General features: G+C 38.9%; 1 protein-coding gene across 3 annotated transcripts in view; it reads right to left on the bottom strand.

Moving 5' to 3' along the window:
• Window positions 1-22792, bottom strand: part of CEP192 (centrosomal protein 192) — a 61335-nt gene extending 38543 nt beyond the window's left edge. The window contains exons 1-18 of one of the 3 annotated variants that reach the window (XM_027677069.1): window positions 22747-22792; window positions 21904-22137; window positions 20926-21048; window positions 19269-19423; window positions 17710-17756; window positions 16063-16195; window positions 15073-15227; window positions 13820-13960; window positions 13228-13564; window positions 12709-12849; window positions 10632-10696; window positions 10372-10554; window positions 8767-8890; window positions 8508-8638; window positions 5818-6841; window positions 5588-5714; window positions 4635-4806; window positions 805-1705 (exon numbers count right to left, since the gene is read on the bottom strand). In XM_027677069.1, coding sequence (XP_027532870.1) covers window positions 805-1705; window positions 4635-4806; window positions 5588-5714; window positions 5818-6841; window positions 8508-8638; window positions 8767-8890; window positions 10372-10554; window positions 10632-10696; window positions 12709-12849; window positions 13228-13564; window positions 13820-13960; window positions 15073-15227; window positions 16063-16195; window positions 17710-17756; window positions 19269-19423; window positions 20926-21048; window positions 21904-22073 — 4129 coding nt within the window. In that variant the 5' untranslated portion in view covers window positions 22074-22137; window positions 22747-22792. Of the gene's footprint in view, window positions 1-804; window positions 1706-4634; window positions 4807-5587; window positions 5715-5817; window positions 6842-8507; window positions 8639-8766; window positions 8891-10371; window positions 10555-10631; window positions 10697-12708; window positions 12869-13227; window positions 13565-13819; window positions 13961-15072; window positions 15228-16062; window positions 16196-17709; window positions 17757-19268; window positions 19424-20925; window positions 21049-21903; window positions 22138-22517; window positions 22561-22746 lie in introns of those variants that run through there. The other 2 variants (XM_027677075.1, XM_027677083.1) reach the window with 2 other exon arrangements.
• Window positions 22793-23465: the final 673 nt, after the last annotated feature.

Here is a 23465-nt window from a genome sequence, read left to right as displayed (position 1 = left end):
CAGTATTATGACATCTTGTTGGTATAAATATAGGCAATGAGTAAGAAGTTCAAATTTCACTATTTTAAAATGCACTAACAAGATCAATGACTTAGAACAATCAATAAACAAGCTACAGACTGTCACAAATTCAAATCTTCAACCCCACTAGCTTGTCACTTAGACTGAAAGAATGAGCTAGAAAAAAAGTATAGCAGAAAACAACTAACAAGATTGTAGGTTAAAAGAAGTCTTTAAAATGAAATAGTAACTTGCATTGCTTAGGTCTAAATACAGAGTAACAGCAGAAAGGTCAGAAGACACTTGGCAGCTTGTCTTTCCCCTTTATAACCAGCAAACAGTTTGAGCCCTCCAGTCTCCTCCTTGGACTTTTGGCCTTAACAGACTGCTAATGCCAAATTAGGCTGGAAATAGAAATGTCATCTACTTTCCTGATAAAATACAATGGAATTTCCAGGGTCTTGCCTAGTTTGAACTGCAGCTAGGATTTATCTTCCTCTTAGGAAAGACAGTTCTAGATCCCTTACATAAACACAAAACTACTCAGTGATGAAGAATGCTAAAATTCTTCTACATTATAAGAAATTTCTTTTAAGACTATTAGGGAGGCTATAAGAATTCAGAGAACACCATTAAACAGAAAATTAGTAATAGGGGATTTTTAAATAACAAAGACTGCATAAACAATAACTGCGGTTAAACTTAGTAGTCATCTTAATTTTATTTACTGTAATATAAGCAACATTGCTATCACCATCCTTGTCCACAGCTATATTTTAAACACACTGTAAAAAACACACTTACCAATACCAGGTGACTTTGACAACTCCCACTCGTTTCTACCAGCTCCAAGAGGCTGTCCAGTACATGATTTTATATTTAAGATATTATTATTCCATGCAGTAGAGTGTGGATTATAAAGTGAAGCTGCACCCAAAGAGCCAGGACCAATATTTGGACCTAAAGGAATTCCTACAGTAAGTGGATTCTCAACATGTCCTGGTGGGATACTGGAACATGGAAGCCCTGCTGTAAGTCCAAAACCTGCAGAGATGCAGCCGTGAAACTGAGACAGAACTGTATTTCCAGAAGACGGCATATTTCCCAGATGCTGCTGGGCAAATGGAGTTGTTGCAAGAGAATGCCCTGCAAGTAAAGGGGGAACAGAAGAAGAAATTGCTTGACTCTCAGAGGTAGTGACATGGGATTTAAATGCTGAAATAGGAACATACTGTTCACCAGATGAGTTTTGATTGCACGGCATGTAAGTGTTTAATCCAGAATATATGGGTAATACATTCACAGATTGTAATCCTTGTCTCTGTGCTTTGTTTGTTTGGTCCTGACACACTTCTTGTGTATCAGCATTGACCGAATGAGGCTGAAAGGTGCCCAATTTACTTGGTAAAGCTGATTTAACATGGTCTGGCTCTTTATGATTTGCTGGTACACTTGAAGGAACAGATGCAATCTGCTTTTCATTCTTCGGAAAACCTTCTTCAGACAGTTCTTGATCCAGTACATTATCAAGTTTTCTTTGAAGACCCACAAGTTCATTTTCTTCTCGTTTCTGGTCAATACTAAGTACTGCTTCTTTTCTATTTCTTTGACATGAGTGGTCTTCTAGATTCTCCTTTGCATGTTCCCGTGGAGGAGTTGGGCTGGCTCGAATTATTGTTGTGCTCAGTTCACTAGCATTTTCATCCTAGTAAACAAACATACCATGTAGTACTGCATATTTTCGAAAAGCAAGCAGGGTACATAAGACAGAACTTAATATTAGTATTGGCTGTTAAGGAAACTTTCCTGTCTGACCATTACTGGTATTGCCATTCAATACAAATAGTCAAGTTTGCGAAGTCTTGTCAGAAGTTTTACTTTTGTAAAAACTGTGGCTCTTTGCCTCGGAAAAGAAAACCTGCAACTTCAACCTGTCTATTATCTCAAGTCACATTCTACTGGGTCTGTTTGGGATAGCTAACTTTCTTCACAACAGTCCCTATAGTGCTGTATTTTTGGATTTGTATCCAAAACAACTTTGATAAAACACCAGAAATACGTGCCAGCTTTTTAAGAAAGAGCTGAATGGCCTTGAACCAAGTCACTAACCAAAAAGGATTCAAGATGCATGAAAATGCACTGACACAAACATTTTCTTTGTGCGCTCACACAAAGAAATCATTCAAGCCGAGAGACCTTCCATTTTGTCAGGTACTCATGGTGTAGCTGGAATGAGCACACCTCACCCCCATTCTCAATTCTTCCTAGTCCCAGAGTCTTGAGGTTTTTTCACTTGGAAATCAAACCAAGAGAAACAGGAGTACAGATCATAAATATGCATACACACAATGGGTTTCAAGGATTCTCCTAGTGGGTTAACAGTCAAGAGCAAAAGTGATTACACCCTCTCAAGCACTGTTTGTAGCTACTAACAATAGCATGGACACTAATCAGCAGAGGAGGACTGACCACAGGAAAATCACCTTTCCACAACTGGTATCACACTTAAAGAGTCTTCACAATGGAAGCATGGATGCAAATCCAGGTATGCCCCCTACCAATCTGGAAAATGAAAGTGTTCTTTAGATGTGCTACAAAGGTTAATTTTTTTCTTGTTAAGTACACCTATACCACAGATTCCATTTTCAAAAATCGAGTTTCAAAATAATTTTTTAAAAGTTTCAGAACCAAAACTAGACAGTGTGGTATAAAAGCAATGAGACATCAGCTCAGAACAGGTGTACCTAGAAAACTCTGACACAGAAACAAGAGAGCTACACAAAGGGATGGAAAGTATCTACTGTATAAAGCAATTATTCATCTTAAGTAAATAGGACTTGGGAGGCAGGGAATAGCATGTAAAAGAAGGGGAAAGAACAATAAAATAGCTGCTCAGATTGTTGTAGACGAGTAAGCTGCAAGTTACAGTCCTTTATAAAGGGTATTCAGAGCAGCTGCCCAAGGTGAGACAGCTCACCAGGCCAACTCAAACAAACAATAAATAAAAAAAATTTTAAAAATTAAAAAAACATGCACTTTTGACAACCTGATCCTAATGTTAAAGGGAAAGGGGACCACTGGTTAAAGAGACTGTGCTATAGTAAGTATTCAGATCTGAGGGTAACACCAATACAAACAACTTCTTGTCTGTAGAAGCTTCAGGCAAGGGACATGAAAGTGGCTCTTAACAAGAACAAATGAGATTAAAATCTATCAGTCACTCCCTCTCAGCATAAAAGATTCCTAACACAAAGGAATAAATTAACACTGTGGGGCTTATAAATGGGACTTACAAATGTACTCATAATACAAATGTAAATCTTTGGCAAAGTACTTGAGGATCTCCTTTCTGAGCTATCAGGGAACAAAGACTACTTAAACAGTAATATCTCTTCAAGACAAAGGGGCAAAACAGTATGCAGCCAGTTATGTCAAAGCACAAGGAGTCACCCATGAGATGACAGTAATCAAGAACTATATGCAAATCTGTGAAAAACAGACCTATGAGCTGATGCTACACCAGCATGGACTGCAAGAAAACACCCATTTAAAATTTGTCCTTCGGTTTCTTCCTATTGGGCTGTGATTCTCACTGGAAAAATCAAGATGGAAAAGAACAAATACTTCCTGTGTAACTCGAGCAACTAGACCTAGAACAAAATGGGCCACAGGTCAGCACACGCATGCTCCAAGGATCAGGAAGGAGCAACATTGTCGCGGGTGCTCCTACTGGAGGAAGGGAAGGCTTCACTAAGCTTTCACTAGTCATCAGTCATGAAAAGACTCATCCTTTGCAAATGAAAGGAGAAGATGTAGTAGATAGCATTTCTATTTCCTGTGTTAGAGAAAAGCACAACTGATAAAGATATTGCAAAATAAACGTAGTCACGCAGTCTCAGAGGTTTTTCAGCTTTTGTTTGTCTGTTTTTTAAAGCTCCATCCACAGTTCTACACACTTTGGAAGAGGAGAGACAGTACAGAAAGATCTCAAATCCAAGGAATGCATAAACTCAGATAAAAGATGGCCAACTATTTTAATCAGCATAAGTCTGTAAGTCTGAACACAAATTTCACTCTCAGAGTATACTCTTTTCCAAAGCAATAAAAAAAAACTGTCAGAGGTAGAAAAATATAGTTTCAGTCCTGAATAAAAGTAGTATAAGCTAAACTATGTATTTATAAACATTTCTCCAGAAAAAGAATCAAACCAGGAAAAGTATCCTCCTAACAGCTTAAGCTGAACAGAAAGGGAGCATCAGGAGTGATGAAAGCAGACATATATCCTACAAAATACTACTGGAATACTGTGTCACATTCCAAGAACAGAATGACTTAACGAGAAGTTATGGGAAAAAATGAAAGGAAAAAAATACACCAAATCTAACTTTTTCAAAACTTTGTAGTTCTTTGATTGTTTTACTATGTTTATATTCATTAGAGTACATGCATTTACCACAGTGTATTCCAGAATTCAAATTTCTAAAAAATCACGACCTGGGGAGAAGCAGAATACCTTTTCTTTATGCACAGCATGTCCTAAACCATTCTGAAACCCTTTTCTATTTTAGAATTACTTTGACCATTTAAAAGTTCTGTTTGAGGGTAAGGGAGAGGGGTTGTTTTGTTTTTCTTACCCAGTATGTCTCTGAACTATGTACTGCTGTTGTGTTCTTATGGGTACTGCTGGCTGCAGAGACATATGTCAATCTGCTCATGCTTGGACTTGAGTAAACTGACTGAGGTAGTACATTTTCCTTGCAAGAAGATTCCTGATACTGGGACGGGCAAGTAAAGTCCTTTTCAGACCTGAAAAACAGATCCAAAGTATGTGAGTATTAGAATATATTTCTAATGCTGCCCTCAAGAAAATCAATACTACACATTAGCTAGACTATTCTAAAAGTCAGCTTAGGCATTCTGTTTAACTTAGTAGAAATGAGAAATCACAATTTTAACTGGAAATCCTAATATCCACATAACATGCCTGAAAGAATACACACACTACTGCACATATTAACTTCTGAGAAACGCCCAACAGCCTGCAACTCTAATAACATGCACAAAACACTAACTGTAGTTAGATAACTTTCAAGTTCACTGTTTGGTAAGTCAAAGAAATCAGTTGCCTCATCTTTTTATGAGACTGCACATAATTATTAGCTACTGGCCATGTTTATATGTTTAAGACTACATTAATTTAGTTGTAATCTTACAGCTTATGACACTTACTGTTATGGAAGCTCATTTAAAAAAACGTTGCTCCTTCAGTTGCAAAGAAAACTTTAAACCTTAGACAGAAGTATCCGTCAAGATACAAAGTGGTAAAAAGCAATACAAATATTTCTACCCATCCTCTCTCACAGCAAGCAATGGTTCGAATCAGCGAACCAAACGGAGTGAAATACTTATAAGTTTAAAATACACATCTTCATTGGTCTATAGAATGTCAAGGTTAGCCTACGAATGAAGTCTTAGCCTAATAATGAGCTTCTGTAAACCTACATGAAGGACAACATCTAAAACAGAACTTGAACCCTCAACAATCTTCACAAAGCATTAATTCTTATAACCTGCACCAAGAATTTACCCTGAAAACGCCGTTCCAGAAGTCTCACTAGGAGAAGAGTGAATCAGAGGTGAAGTTGAAGGTCTGAAGCTATACTGCTCATCCTCCAAATGCTGTAAGTCACATTCAGGTAGAATGGATTTATTGTCTATCAAATAAACAGAATTTAATAACAGTATTTATTTAAGTACACGTCTACTGTAAAGAAAAGCCTTTTCAATAACTGGTTACATTTATATAGGTTTACTTACCAGTACTATTCTGGGAAGTTGGGGAGAGCTTCTCAAAAGTTACACGTTTTGCATTCCCACCACAAGCAGTATTGGCATCCTTGTTTCTCTTCTCTATTTCTGCATTTTGCTTCCTTTCATCATTGTCCCATTTCTGCGTAGGCTTTGCATTTGTAGGACTTACTGAGACATATCTAATAGATTGCTTGGTAGGTTTTAAGTTGCTGAGACACAGAGTATTTCCTGTATTTCCCTCCAACAAATCATTACCTGGTTCAGGAACAGCATTTGTTGCTTGATCTACTGTTTCTCCACCTTCTCTTATACAAAATCTACTACTGAGATTGCTGTTCTGGTAAGCAAGCGGACTTCTCTGTGCCACTTCCCTGTTTACTGCTAAAGAAATTCCACATGTGTGGGTTTCATTTCCATTAAGTGTATCTGATTTAACATCAGCATCCATTGACTGTAAATGTTTACCATTTACTATATCTGACAACTTTTTTGAATCTTTAACACTATCTGCAGTTACGTCTTCATGGTTGGGAACACTAGACAGACTGGAAAAATTCTCACAATCACTTCCTTCATTGAGATAATTTAGCAATCGCTTTTCTATTTCTTGCTGTTTGCTATGATTATTCATCAAGTCTTCTGCAAGAGCATCCTTACTTTTATCTTTACCCAGTAACAAGGTATCAGAGATAAGGTTCTGGACAGATGCTCCATGTTTCACAATACTCTCATATTCACTTTCATGTCCGTTCTCATCTGATTTTTTGAGGTATTTTTCCATATCAAATACACTATTATCATCATTGCTGGATAATACTGGATTAGCAGAGAGTTCCGCCTCTTTAGCAATTCCAGGAAGGAAATGTGTTCTTTTACTTTTATTAGAGAGTGCCATCATCATAGCAGCTAGTTGGGAAGGTTCAGCACTGGTTGAAGCATTAGCAATAGCAGTTGCAATTGTGCTAATACTCAGAACAGAGTCAGAATGATTAGATAAGCCGTCCTCAAACTTGTCTTTATGAGTTCCATCCTACAACAAACCAAAATGCACCACAGTAAGAAATTTTTTGTTTAGTGTTTTATTTTCTGTGTTTTGTTTGCTTGTTTGAATTATTTTGCATTTCGGGATATGGTAACGTATTAACATTTCTAGTTGTCGCATTTTTAATCGCCTGTCAAGAAGGAACACTGCAATAGGCATAGTTCTTATTCTGCTGATTTTTTTAAGTCTACTCCGAAAAGGTTTTTTTTAAAGATAAATAAAGATTGCCTGCTAGGAAGTCTTAGTTCATGTAAAACTTTTTAAATCCCAAAAGGCTTTAATTCAGTGGAAGAACTGGGAGTAAAAATCCATTGAAAACAAACAGTAAAGAAAGTACCATGACCAAATATACAGTAAACTCCCATTTAACTTTAAATCATCCACCTTTCTATAGGGGGAAGACAAAGTTATTCCTACTGTTTTCTCTGTCACTCAAGTCTGATTTGTTCTTTAGTTTTCACATTGGCCGCACTTAGCAAAAAGCATGGAGTACGTAGAGTCACATCCAGACCAGTCTCTTCCCACCTCTCAGACACACACACATTCAGCAAGAATTGAAAACAGCTGTCCTCCTGTAGATACGCATGTATGTCTTCACAACATCCTCATAAAAAGATGGACAAGGTATGGAGCAGATAACTAGATGGTGACTGGACCAAAAACTGGCTGGGCTGACAAGCTCAAAGGGTTGTGATCAACAGCACAAAGTCCACCAGGAGGCCAGTCACCCACTGGTAGAGTACCCTGCGGATCAAGACAGGGACCAGTACTGTTCAACAAGTTCATTAACGATGTGGATGATGGGGCAGAGTGCACCTTCAGCAAGTTTCATCATCATACAAAATTGGGAGGTGTGGTTGGTACACCAGGAGAGTCAGCTGTCATTCAGAGGGATCTCAACAGGACAGAAAAATGGGCTGTGAAGTTCAAAGGGAAATGCCAAGACCAGCACCTGAGAAGGAATAACTCCATGCATGCATACAGGCTGTGGACCAACCAGCTGGAAAGCAGCTTGGCAGAAAAGGACTTGAGGGTACTGGTAGACAGGAAGTTGACCATGAGCCAGTAATGTGCCCTTGTGTCAAAGAAGGTCAACAGCATCCTGGCCTACATTAAGAGGAGCATTGCCAGCAGGCTTAGCTGACACATTCAGGCAGAGAAGGTAAGTGTCTAGGGTAGGTATCTAGGATTACCAATTTGAAAATACACTTTTTCAGACTTGCACCATGTTGATATTCTTAAATTCTATCAACTAAAAGACTTTATTCCTATGGTAAAGACAAGTTGTTTTCATTAAAAAAATAGAAAAGCAAGACACAGATGAAATTCAGAAACTTGATGGCAGAATGTTAATAGCCTACGAGTCTGAAAAACTACAGGCTGACAGACTAACAACTCCAAAAGTGAATTTAGAAGAAAAAGGAAAACGAAATGGTGATAGTAACACCTGGCTCACTACAGGATCATGCCATTCTAATGAAATCATCCTAACAAACAGTGGCACCTATTAGGATTCAAATGATCAATATAAAAAGCAATGAGCTGATATGAAAGTCCAAATTTAGCTGTAACCAAAGAAACAATAATAATTGGAGTCAGTTGAATTTTCTTTCAGTTCACAATTGCACTTCAGAGAAAAATACAAGACAAATACCTTTGCTTCACTTTTGGTAGCAGCTTCTGTATTAATGCTTTTATGTATTCCAGTTGCAGTATCCATCCTATGCCCCGAACCTTCCGAGCTAGTAGAATTTGCATGTTCTTTTGTTTGTGCTTCTAGGTCATCTAACAACAACAACAAAAAAAAAAGACAGAGTTAATTAACAGTAAGGAAATTGTCTAGAAACCTGCATTCCTGGGATAGACTTGCTCCATTAATGCCCTACAGAAAAAAAGAGCTGTTCCATAATTACCTGAGAGCACTTCAGACAACTGTGAAATCTCTTGGATGGTGTCACCTCCTGATGAATCAGACTGCCTTAGCAAAGCAACAGGTTGCCTTTTCTTCGGAGATGTAATATAGTAACCAAAAGATGGCTATAAAAAAAATACCCCAGAATACAGCATGAGTAAATTTAATCACTAACAAATAGGTTCAGTGGGCTTGCAAAGCAGTTTCAGCCCACAGTGCCTGCCCAGTTGGTGTCTGGCTCTCATACCACTAAGAAATAACATGTGCCTCCTAGTACTGCAAATGCCTGATCCAAATACATACATTTCCCATATATATATATACACATAAAATAAACTAACAAATGTCATGGCTGAACCCCAGCTAGCAACTAAGTACCACACAAGTCATTCACTCACTCCCATCACCACCAGAAAGAGCTGAAAAGAACAGGTAAACCTTGTGGGTTGAGATAAGAACAGTTTAATAATTGACACAAGATATAAATTAAAACTATAACAATTGTAATGAAAAGGAAGGATAAAAGAATGCAACCCAAAAGAAACAAGTGGTGCACAACACAATCACTCACCAATGCCCAGTCTGTCCCTGAACAGTGATTTGTGGGTGCCAGCCAACTCCCACCAGTCTATAGACCGAGCATCATGTTCTGTGGTACAGAATATCCTTTTGGTCAATTCAGGTCAGCTGTTCTGGCCATGTTCCCCAGCTTCTTGTGCATCTGCTCACTGGCAGAGCATGAGACACTGCAAAGTCCTTGATTTACAGTAAGCACTACTTCGCAACAACCAAAACATCAGTGTGTTATCAACACTGTTCTCATACTAAATTCAAAACACAGCACTGTACCAATTACTAAGAAGAAAACTATCACAACTGAAACCAGGACACAACTTAGTTATACCAGTTACACAAAACAAAGTACACATGCTCTCACCATCTCTGCCTGGAGTCATGCTCTGCCACTGAGCCTCAGAATGCACTAGGACAGAACATGCCAACTCTACCAATTCATCAGGACACAAGTGAATTTCAGAAGCATACTTGTCTTCTTCCTCCCACGGTACACACTTTCCCATCCTTTTTTTAGTCTGCAACACAGATGAGGATCCTGTCTACCAATAGCAGATGAGAGAAGGGCCAGGTATCCCACAGATGCAAGAAGCATATAGATGTTGGTAAGTCGAATCTAGATGACTTTTACTGAAGTTGGGCATTTCCCTAGAGTCAGGGTCACATCAATTATCAACAGCCATTCAATGATGCCCTCACTGTTCAAATACCCCTGTCTCAGCAGCATTTCATTCAACTATTATGTGAACCTCCAACATGTGCCCTGTATATGATGTACCTTTCTCCCTCTAACCCTACACATAATTAGTTCCTGACCAGAAGGTGAAGATCAACATTCATTGGTAACATCAGCCAGCACATCACAAATTCCAAGTGGGAAACTAAAGTCAATCCAGACCTCTCTCACACAGATAATTTCCTTTATAAGTCAACTTAGAAAATCAGTTCTCAGAATTAGTTACAAGATAAGAAAAGTAGTGCTAGTTGTTGTTTTTCTTCTCCTTCTCTTGTCTCTCAACATTAAGATACATACCCGTTTTACATCACTGCCTCCACCAAGACAACCAAGAGCTTCAGATCTCTGACCAAAGAACTCCCCCAAAGACAAACGTAAATAACTGGCATCTTTATCAAGATCAGATGTTCTCAGCAGAATGCAGCTATTAGCAGATTTCCATGAAGTATCTGCTAATTCAGATGAATCTACTCTTTCTGCCTGCAGACAAAGAGATTTCAGAAGTTGTAACTTGTAAATAAATTATAGAACTATTCTGTTTAAATTGACATAGTTACCTGCACAAGTCTGTGCGCTTTCTCAAATTCTTCCTCGTCCTGTGCAATCATAGCTGCTGCTTCAGCTTCAAACCAAAAAGAACATTTAATAAAATAAGGTAGAAGTTATTAAGTGCCATCATTATTATTTTTCATCATTAAACTAAATTCTGATGGACAATTATTGCATATATAATTCTAGATCTGAGACAGTTTGAGACACGGTAGGAGTTACTCCAGCCCGTTTTGGTGAGAAAGTTATATAAAATTAGTTTTAAAGGGGTACTCACTGGATCTTAACGAGTCAAAGTAAAATCAGCATTTAGCTAATCAACTTAGGGGTGAGTAAAGGAAGTCTCTTACAGCCTTAACCCCAAACTAAACTATAACTTTTCACAGGTTATGCTACCCATACTAGCTAGAATCAGGCATCATGTAGCTACTTCCAAACAAACTTTTACTATATTTGGGATTGAAAATTTACTTCATCAAGGTGTGAATTGGAGCAAAGAAACAGACTGGTTTGTACCACTTCATGAAAAACCTATGCAAATTAACAGGCCAAATAAATCACTTACTTTTGAATTCAAATTATTGTACTAATTGCACAATTACCACTACAGAACAATGAACACCTGAAGTCTCTTCAGCAAAATTATGTGGAAAACTGATCAAGAGGTACTGCTCTATCCCCTTATTTCAAAGTATCATTAAGTTCGCCTAAACTTCTAAAATATGCGGGTTTGTACACAGAGCATCCCTAGTCATAGAGGACACAGGGTAAATGGAAGCAAAAGTCAAGAATGGACACAAACTTGTAAAGCGAACACAGGTGTTGTCCATAAAATTACTTATGAGAACTTGCAATACATGCTCTGAGGAAAGAAACAAAGTTGGAATACAAAAAGTTGAGCAATCCAACTGTATTTCCTCAAGGCAACCTGACACTACAAATGATCCATAGTCATATCCAGTTGAACTCTAAGTCAATATTAGTTCTTACTTAATCCTCTGTATAAGCATTACACCTCTCTGGAGACCTTTTGAAGCACTCAACGCTCAAGTGAGCAATCCTGCACTACTCCATACAAGAATACACTGTATGCATAGTTTGCTGACAGACAGATGTCATGAGACTCAGAAGCATCAGAAGCAACATTTCCTTTCTGTTTCTACAAATTAAATCTCTTCAGCTGTCAAACTCCACACTTGAGCATTGCAGACAGACAAGCAAACTAGCAGCCAGAAGAATGCTAATAACCTTGAATTTGTAAGTGTGTTATCCTCTATCATGCAAAGAGGTGAGCCAATCAGCTCAAAAGCAGAAAAACCCATCAGGTGGGAAAAACCTAAACAGCCTTGGAAAAATTTACAACAGTCTAATATTTGAATCACTTGACAGTGCACGTCTAAAAAGCAAGAATGTGTCAGAAATATAATGGCATTTGAAAAATAATGGAAGAGCACTACTTTATTGACACAGCAGATGGGGAAGTTTTTCCCAAATGGGATCATATTTGCTTGAACCAGCAGAAAACCACTACAGTGTTGAAAAACATTATTTCAACCAGTCAACTCCATTATTTCAACCAGTTTGATCACTCATTCAGAATAAACAGTTTTAGACAACAACATACATAGCATTTTCTTTTGAAAGAAAGAAGAACCTTGAGTGGACCATGGACATCTTGAGAATACAGTAGCCCATACATACATCAGCTTTAGAAATTATAAGAGACTAGGAGAAATACTGTTGCACACATTGCTTGAATCTATCTAGTAAAACAGATGACTAGATGACATTTTTGTGCTAAGGAATTGATTTGTCTACAGTGGCACATGTTAGAATGCTTTTTCTTTGGTTTCGAAACACCTTTCCTGTGAAGAGTAAGAAATATGGAAAGAAGCTATCAGCTATAAATAATGATGATATCATTGTAGGCTACTATCAGCATCAACTTTCAAATAATTTGTAGTATCTAAAGCCTGGAGGCTTTAAAACGTGAAATACCTATTTGTTGAAGTGAAAAAAAAAAGGAAAGTTTACTTAACACTGTTACAGACAAGAGCTATTTAAAAAGGAAAAAAGATTACATACAGCCAGTAATGAACTCCTCATTTATTTTATCATCTTCAGACAGATTTAAATCTTGTTCTTCATCAAATGAAGTATAATATGCAAGATCAGTCACCCATCTGCCCTCTTCATTTTGATAGACAATGCTGTGTGGTAAATCACCTGAAAGATACATGAAATGCTACACTGTGGATTAAAATAAAAAATAATATAGTAAAATCTCCTTATTTTAGATCAAAGTCCGATTAATCTAGATTAAGTTCCCTTGCCAGAAGTCAGCAACAACTTAAAAAAAAAACAGAGCTGAAGTTGCTGCAACTGCAAGCTTAAACTAGTTTCATCGGCAAAAAATAACAGTTAAGTGCAACATACAAGTGTTTCTTAAAACAAAAGCAACCCAAAATTTATTCATGCCACACTGTTTTTTATTACCAACTCCCACAACTGAAGAAAAATGCCTACCTTACAATTTTATTTCTTTTTACATGCAACAGAGTGTGGTCCCAATTGCATAGATGGGTTGTATCTAAAGCATCCTACCTTTGCCTGTTGCACCTAAACTTAAGTTCTCAGAGCTGTCTCCAGTTGGTGACAGGTAAGCATCAGGAAGACCAACTTCACATTCAGCTGCCTCTGCCTGAGGTGCATTTGCACTAAGAACTTCAGCAGTGGTGTCACGTCCCAAAAACCGTCTTGCTGTGTTTAGTACTTCTGCATCAGAAGAAGCAGCCTGACAGTCAGAGGACTGTATTTCTTGCTTTGGAAGGACATCTGAGACATCAGCTTTTCGGCTGTCCATGCACTGGAGATACAGTGAATCTAATTGCAACTCAGCAGCAGCACGGGAATCCAGCACATCTACAGTAGTCATGGAATTCTTCGAAAACAATAATCATTTGAAAAGTGTCAGAAGTGTAGTTGTTAGCTATTTGTACTAACAGTTCTAGATACAAAACATTCCAAGTTAACTATGCTTGAAAAAAATATCTAAAAACAAAGTGGTGTTATTAAATTTTTGTAAAGAAAGGTTGTGTGGTTAGTTCAACCTCTAACAAGTTTTCAAACACACTGCCATCTTCTACTACAGCCTTACTCTATCAGATTAACAGGAATTTAAATGGCAATTTCATACCGGTTGCTGTACTGCTTTAGGCAGCATTTCTCTTTGCACAGGACATCCAGTTATGCCTTCATTTTGTGAATCTTCATCACTAGCATTTCCAGAGTCTACTCCTGTCAGAGCCTTGTAACTGGGAGAATCCTGAAAGTTCTCCTTTAAATTTAAAAAAAAAATTAAAAATTATAAATATTAAGTTACACTAGAATAGATATACCAAAGGAAAAAAATTAACACTAGAGGGCTTTTTACAACATTAAAAATTTCCTAGTAGTAAAGAGATGATCATCCTTTGTTTACTTGTGCCATTGCCGCAGGCATCTCTAGCTGCCAGCACCACCACTATGGACAATACTTCCTGCCAGTTCATGCATCTGCCTCCAAAGGCATGCACAGCAAGAAGATGGGAGGATTCCTTCTTTTTTCCTACTGTATGCTCTCATCCCCTTTAACATGAGCATTGTGCTACTCCTCTTTCCCTTCTGGTTGACCCACTGTTGGATGAGGACTCCAAATCCAACTCGGAGCCCCACTGCTCATCTACAACACTGTAGAGCAGGAAGATCTTACACCAGCAGAGAAGACCTGAGATCAGAGAGCAGAACTCTGTTATTCTCGCTCTTCAAACCACTTATCCCTTTCTTCATGTACAGCCATAGACCAGCAACTGGCAGCCTATGCTGACCACCTGTACAGGGTTAACATCACTTCCCACAGCCTGGAAACTGATGTCAGTTGGGAAATTTCTGAAATTTCAGAAGCTACAGTTTATTTAACTGTTTAAAATCAATCACGCTTTTCCACTCTGGTCAAGCACAAGACTGCCAGGATTGCATCCACTGTTGCAAAGTCAAGAAAATGGAAAGGCACTTAATCCCTGGCAACCTATTTGCAATGGAGCTAACTGTTGCTCAAAGGCAAACTACAAGCCAGCCAATTGCTGCCCTACATTTACCTTTCACACACTTACCAATTATTTAAGAGACTGACTTACTCTCCCAGAAACACAAGTCTGCGATGCTGTACACTTAATAACACTTTGGACATTGCTATCCAAGACTTAAAAAAGGAGTGATCAAAGAGAGTATTTATAAACTCGCTCTATGATAGGAAAGAAGTCCCTTAATAGCTATAGAAATAAAAAAAAAAAAACAAACAAACAGTTAAAACTAGCTCTATTTAAGAATAGCAACAAATTTAGCTACCGAAAGTTTGTTTAACATGCTCAAGAACCATTTGGTACGCTGAGCTTTTAATTTTAAACCTACTTGAAATAAGCCATTTTCAGAAAGCTTCAGCGCTCTCCAGCATTCTGAGAGTTTCTGCAGGTTGGTGTCTCCTCTTGTCATTTCTGGTTTTATCAGCTGCTCAAAATAGGCTTCTAGTTCGTTATCAAAAAATTCCTCATCATCAATATCATCATCTATTGAAAGAGAAGAAAACAACTACTTTTAATAGTCATGTTATATCACCTGGCATACTATCCAGCTCCATAATTTCTAATACATTGAGTTTCACAACACACAATCAGATCAGAATTATCCTGTTTTTCCTTAAAATAACTGAGTCACATTACCACATGACTAGTGATACACAGCAAAACAAGATGACACAAGCTACCATTTTAACTTCCAGGCTATCCAATAACTCATCTTCCTTCACACATCTATACACCACCACATCCCAACTAGTAAATCATATATATACTTATAAATTAAAAGGAAAATATATGTAACATTATTCAAACTTCCCAGAAAGTGACTGAAACATACACATATATATTCTATATTTCAATGGCAAAAAATGTTAAGTGCTACTACTAATAACAATACTATTCCTATTTGCCAAGTGAGAAGCTTTCCAAGACACAATTTTTCTTGCATGTTCTTCACCACAGAAGTTTATCTCTACCAAGTTGAACTGAAACTGTAGCTAGGGTTACCATTTTACTAAATTAAAGCCACATTTCTACATATATTTTTGATTCACAGTAACTGAGGACTGTTGTTTAATTTTTTAGATTAAAATTCCAATTGTGAACTTCTCTGACAAACTCCACAGCCTCCTAGTCCTGTTATGATTTTAAAATAGTCAGTTTTCCAAAGAAGAGAGTTTTCTTTCATATTGCTACACTAGTTCTTCATCCAGCATAATCCAGTAATAAATACTTCAGTAAAACAATATCTTCCTTCTAAAGTATGCAATAACATTGAGTCACAATTATAGACTCAACTACCAAGGGTTATAAACACGCTTACCAGTGGCATCTTCATCTGAACTTGGAAGAGATGAGAGTTTCTCATTTTCCAAAAAACTTGAAAGGCTATTGCTAAGGTGATCACTTGAGATTTCACCTTCTATCAACTTTTCAGAAGGTTCAGATGGACCAATCTGTGAAAAGCACCCACAGAGAAGTGTTTTTGGGAGTTACTAGCTATTGTATAAATTCAGTTAATAATAAACAATTAATGAGGTTAATAATATTACAAAACTCCACACACACTTTTTTTCCTACTTATCCCAGCAAACACTCTAGTTCCAATGGACTTTGCCTGCTGGCTTCCAGAATGGATGCATGCAAGAAACACAGGGATCAAAAGGGGGAAAGAGGGGAAAAAGCATCTGTATGACACCAAACTTAAAAGACCTCAAAATTAAAGTACTGAACCACTGCATTAAAGAGTTTACACTAGAAAAAAATGCCCTCCTCCATTCACTGAGCTGCAATCCAACTTAAAGTACAAAGACAAGTCTCAATAGTTTCCTATGCTGCTAAAACAGTGGTTCCTCGGAAATTGTACACCCAATTTTGTTGGAAATTTCTCCAAACGAGCACACAAAATTACTGATAAAGTAATATTTCAGCTGAATCTACCTAACTGCAAATATTCTATCTTTTCTATATCTGAATGATTTTTAAAAACAGCACAATGTAATGTCTGTTTTGGATTTAGTCTCACATTCTTTGTGATTAACAGATTCATCTTTGACAGACAGCAAAAAGTCAAAGTTTAGAAAGCAAAGAATTTGAAAGAAACTTGAATTATGGTTTTTAGAAGACAGTCTGAGAGCATTTGACTGTAACTCACTGACCACTATGGGCCCTATGAGAACGGAATGCAAGAAAACTAAATTAATTCAGCAAATGCCAGCTGACACATTAAGGAGTACATATTGGACAGCATTTGGCTGCAGCTTGACACATATTTTCTACAAGGACCAGGAGATCTCCCATTCCTGTCTGCCTGTATCTCTGTGTCCACAGCTGTCAGCTTCTCTAACACAGTAGAAAAAAACAGCTGAAGCCTAACCCTACCTGTCAACACCTGCAGCTATTTGGTAGCTCTGGGATAAAGATACACACACACAAATACAAAGGCAGCAGGAAGATTGTGTTCTTACAAATGGTGCAGTTATTAATGTTAAGGACAGTGAAGAAGTCATCTAAACTCATAGTCCTCAAAGTAACAAACATATACAGGGGCAAGTCAAATCAGATTGATACTGTCTACTTCAATTTCCAAAAGTATTCCAAACAGTTCCTCAAAAGGCTTTTCACTAAGCTTAACTACAATGGGATAAAATGCAAGGTCCTTACATTGACAAAGGGTTACAAGACAGCAGAGGCTAGGAGCAAACAACAATTTTCACAACTGAGGAAGATTAGATGGACTGATGCTGCCATGGTACTTATTACATTAAGTGATCTGCAAAATGGAAGCAAAGTGAGGCATGAGACAACCAGCATGCCAGCACCTTTACAAACTTAAGGGATACATGATACAAGACAATAAACACAGTTCAATGCCCTCCATCCTCCTCGCACAGAATTAAGTCTGTGAGGTCTAATTACAAGATTAATATTAGAAAACCTTTAATTTCACTGTATTTAGAAAAGCTTTTACCTGGTTATTCTTCATGTCTGGAAGAAAACCTATTCCACTTGGCAAATCTGAAACAAAGGAATGCAGTGTAATCAGTATTTTATTATATTCTCATGTTATACTCCTAAGTGCCAACTATTCTCTACGACAGCAGATTGAGCCTCTTGAAGGTCCTGGCACACACCACAAAAATAACCCTGAAACATACACATTACCACAACACTAAAGCTTACACATTCTTGTAACAATGGCGTAAACTATCTGTGAGTAATTAAAAAGGTTTCATCAGGGTTAGAACTCTAAAAATTATGAAAGACAATTATTGCCTTAAGGTTTTCTACAAGGTAGAGCAAAAAAGGAAGGAGTCCCAGGCTGTACTAGTAGAAGTAAGAAGAAGCATTCTGTTTCACTATTGCATTTCACCTACTGGGCCAATTCTTTTTTTGGATCACTTCAAGCAGCTTCCACTTGTCTTTGTGTTACATCCACTCATAAACCAAACAAGACAGAGAACCTTTTAGACATACACATACAGATTTTGGCAAAAAAAGGGTCCTAATTCTTAAGTAATAGATGTGAATAAAAGGCAATTTCCAGACTAGGATACTAAATGTTGAATAAACAATAAGTTAAAACCAAGCAACTAAGTCTAACCGGCCACTATCAAGTCCGAACACTGGGCAGTCCCATTTTTCCAAAGCACCATGATTTTGTTGCCACAGTTACTGCCACTTCCTCAAGAGTGCAGTAGTTAGTGACTGAAGTCAACACTTCCCTGTTAGAAGTGTGTTTTATAAGGGTCCATTTATATTAAAGATCATAGTACGTTCTAATTGAACATGTTCTCTGTCAAAATTATTAATACTCACCTCACAAAAAACTTTCACAAATACTCAAAGTTTAGAAAAGGTAATGACTAGAAGCATATTTATTGAATTTTAAGGAATAAGTAGAATTTAATCACAGGACTGGCATTAGCAAAAATCCCAAACAAGTTTAATATCAATAGCCATTCTTTTAAAATAAGTTGCAGAAAATTCTTTTGCTTACACTACTCTCTCTATTCATGCTTCAAACAAACTGTAGTTCTCACAGTAAGTATTTGAAACCACTTTTTCATGCATCATCTCACTAGAAGACTATGTTCCCAGATCCTACAGCTGCAGTTAAAACCTCTGTTACAGGTTGGAACAGGGCAAGAAAAGAGATGTTAATTAAAATACAATCTCACAGCCTTACACCTACTAAAACAGAAGGGGTAGAGGACAAGTTACATGCATTTCTTCCACAGAGTTCCTGGAATTAAGTCAGAATACTAGTTGCATTCTAGTATGCTACTCTACAGCAAACGTTATTTTCACCAGCTTCCTGTCTAGCTTTGTACTTTGAGGAAAAATCCAAGAACATAATGGCAACTACAAGCTTTCTCGGTTTTCAGTTTGCTCAAATCCAAGAGATTACTTTTCAGAACCTGTTTATACTCTGCCATAAAACAGTGAAAGGGTCAAGAGAAGACATCTGTAGCATAAAAAGCTAATTACAATGACAATAAGTATAAAATTTTTCCCCAAATTTAATACCTTCCAATCGCTCGGGCAGCAAGACTTCACGTAAGGTACCTTGACTGCGATTTGAATGCTCAGTGACATTCTGATCTTGCACTCCATACACTGAGTGGGATTCTTTCAAACTAACACAAGTTGTCTGAGGCTCTACAACTTGTGTAGCAACGTCCCTAAAGAGATATTAAAAATTAGTGAGCTACACAGACCAACATGAGCATACAACATCTCTATATAGAAAGATTTGATAAATTCTCCAATTGCCTCGTTTCAGTCAGCTGTTTCCAAGAGCAGGGATTCTACAGACCTGTCATTTTACAATAAAGGAAAAAATATCAAGATTACAAAGACTTTGGTTTCACAATCTAAACTGTGAAACAAATAGTTAAATTTCATGCAATATATGCCTCTCTACCTGTTTGTTCCTCTCTTTCGTTTCTGTAAAAAGGGTCTACTCGGAGCAAGTTCCGTGATCCATTTGAGAGAAAGTCAAATCTTAGAGAAGATTTTCCCAAGTCCACAGTATCAGCAAGCTTTTTGTAATATTAAATTAAGTACTAAATTATAAAGAACATGACTTACTGAAATTATATGTAGTTAAGTAACAGCTTTTGTAATTCTGCAGGAATGTTATTCTTCACTTCTGGTTTTACAGAACTTCCATACAGGCAGATAAGCTAAATATGTCATATGTTAAAATTTCCACATTGAGTGAACTGAACCATACTTTTGTTTCAACATTTTAGATAAATAAATGAAACTAACTTTGAAAGTCTAAAATGCAACTATTCCATGTTCTGTGATGGGTTTTTTTTTTACTTGAGTACAATCAAGACACTGACTCCCTCTCAAATCTTATATTCTTTGTTTTTATAGGGGCATACTGCCTAGATTGCCATTTTGTCCGTGAGAAAGACACACATTGCAGTTTCCATCACAACAACAGGAACAAATGTGACCTTAGTTAGAATAACCTATGCAACAGCTTCCAACGCTTCCACCGCTTAGTAACGCTCTCTCAATTGTATCACTGACATTAGTTATTTCCCACAAAACAGCAATCACTGAGGCTACAAGGAAGGTAAATTTAATAGAAATTGATGCTCCTTTCTGTATACAAACTGCACAATACTTACTCAGAACAGATTTAAATCAGTGCAAGATATTATTCACACACATGACATGAACCAGAAAGATCAGCTTAATTCCAGATTTGTAAAGTAAACTAGGTAAATACAGGCCAGATTCAAATAAGTCAATTAATTATTCATGCTTAGGAAATTTTTCATTAGTGTGACAACAAAACAAAATCTCACAGTTTAGAAAACATCACTTCTAAATATTCATTCCTGTCATGTACCTGAAGCCCAACTAGTCAATCAAACAGCAGAATGCTGCTCGGGCTAAGTAGCAGCACTGCACAGGATGCTTCCACGTGGCCTGCCACTATCCCTCTCCAGAAAACATAGAGGAGCTTCTTTTAGTAGGAAAAGCTGCCTAGTCTGTCAAACACTGTAAGCTAACAGTCATCAAAAGGTCAGTAGTAAAAGCTGCGGCTGAGGTGGGCAATTCAATTCTGAAGTAGTCCATAATTAGCTTATAGTACATATAAATTACATTCTACACACTGGTACCTGCACTTTAGGACAGAATTAGATTTTAATTATCTACTTACATGTCATCAGGAAAGCAGAGAGCAAGTCTCTGCATTGGTTCAGGACCTGACTGACTACTGTGAGAAGATCCTGATGGAGATGAATGTTTTCCATCTAAATAGGATGCACAGTTATCAGAAAGCCTGTAAATTTGGGGAGGAAAAACACACATGAGAATCAGAATCATTCTAATACGCACTGCACCTGTCTTCCAAAGAATGGCGTAAAAAAAAAATCATATTGATGTCCACTTATCTCCTGTAAGTTAAGTTATTCTAATATTTTAGCATTTTCTAGCTAACCTGCATTTACAGGTATACATATGTTCCCCGAATGATCTCCTCCAGCCTTCTGCAGTTCTTTAGAAAAATACCGCATTATAATTTTAATGGCTAGTGGTGTCCTTTTGGAACCACCTTTTCGTTGTGGAAAGACAGAGTACTAAAGTCTGATCTTACTTCTTGTTAAGTCACAGGACAGAAGTTAAGTGAGCAAAGGCTTCTAATTTTACTCTTTGCTCTACTCCTTGATGAGCAAAACATTATAAATTGTGTTAAATTAATTATTCATGGTTCTAGTTCTTACGTTACCCTTTCTAAAATGAGCCAGATTCAGGTAAGTTCAATGAACAGTTAACAGAGTCAAGAGAACACATATGTAAAAAATATATTATTCTCTACATTACTTCAAACTTGAGTATACTAAGAAGAGTTGAGTTAAAAGAAACTTGATTGTTATAAGTCTAAAAACGAAATTACTCTTTTAAAGGGTAATTTCAATAAATTTTAAGTATTTTATTAGTCATTAGTTTGATGCAGATTTTTCATTGGTAATACAGACAAACCAACATTTGCCAATTACTGTGCAACTGATTAGTAAATAGTTTACTCAGCTACCAAACAATCTGTAAAAAGATTTTTTTTCCTTTAAAAAGCTAAACGTTTCAAACGGTTCAAATGGATTTTACCCTGCTGAGTGGCATTTACCAGCAGTCTCACCTGTTGTCACGCTCCTTTTGGCTCCTGGCAACAGTGGAGGCCGCCACAGGTAATCCCGGGTTTGAGGCGACAGTGACATTCTCAAAGGCGACACTCGCGCTGCTGTTCAAGGAATAGCCCAAGAAGCTCGGGAGCGTCTCGTCGGCGATATTCCTGAAGTCTTCCATCATTCTGCACACGCTGCTCAGAACAGCACTCGGCCTGGCAACACCATCAGCCCCGGCCCGGCAGCATCTGCAGCGGGAGCAAAATAGACACAGGAGTTACACAAGCCAACGCGCTTTACTCACACCTCACAGCCGATGTTCTTTGGTAATCACCCCGCTTCATCCACAAACGTGCTTAAGAATCATTCCCGACCCTCTCCCGCCAAGACTTTGTTTTATAGCTCTCCTGGGCTGCCAAAAAAGAGCAGCGCTCCCGCGAGCTACAGAGAGCCGGCGCCGCGAGACGCGCCAGCCTATATTTAGGCTGTAAAGCCGCCCGGACCGAGGCAGGCAGAGCCTTCCTGCCTCCTTGGCGCCGGCAGCGAGCACCTGAGGCGACACAATCCCCATGTGTCCCCCCGGGCCGCCGCTCGGCCCGGGAGCGGTGGGAGGGCTCCAGCTGCTCACCAGCAACGCGCCGCCGCGCAGGCCGGAGCTGGGAGCCGGCGACTCCCTTGTATCCGAAACAGGAAGGGGTTGGTGGGCTCTGCCCTCCCAAGGGTCCCGCCGCCGCCGCTCTCCCCGAAGGAGCGGGAGCGCCCGCGGACGGACCGACCGCCAAAACCCGGGCCCCGCCCCGCTCCGCGCCGCCGCCGCAGCGCCCCCGCAGGCCGGGCGGGCACCGCCACCCGCTCACCGGGCGCGACGCGGGAACCACCGCGGGACCGCGACCGACCCGCTCCCAGCGCCAGGGGCGCGTGCGCACCTCCCACACCTTCCCGATCCCGCCCTCCCTCCCGCCCGGCCAATGGGAGAGCCCCAAAGAGCGCCGGCCATTGGCAGGCGACGGGACACGGCCGCGGGGGAGCAGCTTGGGGAGGGACGGCGGAGATGCTGATTGGGCGAGGGGCGCGCGGCACCGCCCAGCCCCGCCCCCCTCGGCCGCGTCCTGGCGTCCGTTAGGCGGGAAGCGGGAAGGGCGGGTTGTTTCCCGGGATAGTGGACGTTGAGGGGGTATTTTGGGAAGGGGATGATGACATCGGTTTGTTTTGCTTCCGGTATTTGCTTTCAGGACGGCCAGGCTTGGATCCCGGTACCAGCGAGTAGCTCGGGGTCTTCCAGGGAAAGGGCCGCTGAGCATCCCACCCGGGATGTCTGAGTAGGACCAGCCCACCCGGCCCGGCTGTCTCGGCAAGGGCACAGCCGCCCAAAACGAAAAAAAAAAGCTTCAGTCGGATTAATGTACATGACTTTTGTTTATTTATAAGACAGACGTTGTTTATATTCCTCACTGTTTATATGTCCCATTTTTGCCATATGAGTCACTTCATCATGGATAGGCTTTGTGAACGAAGATTTGGGAAGGGCTCTACCCACATTTGCTACAAGCACGCTGGTGGCTAAAAAGGCCAATAC

This window comes from Neopelma chrysocephalum, unplaced genomic scaffold, assembly GCF_003984885.1.
Source record: "Neopelma chrysocephalum unplaced genomic scaffold, ASM398488v2 Primary Assembly neopelma1_22, whole genome shotgun sequence".
Lineage (NCBI taxonomy): Eukaryota > Metazoa > Chordata > Aves > Passeriformes > Pipridae > Neopelma > Neopelma chrysocephalum.
Note: the sequence above shows the minus strand (reverse complement) of the source record. Positions and strands in the feature narration are given on the sequence as shown.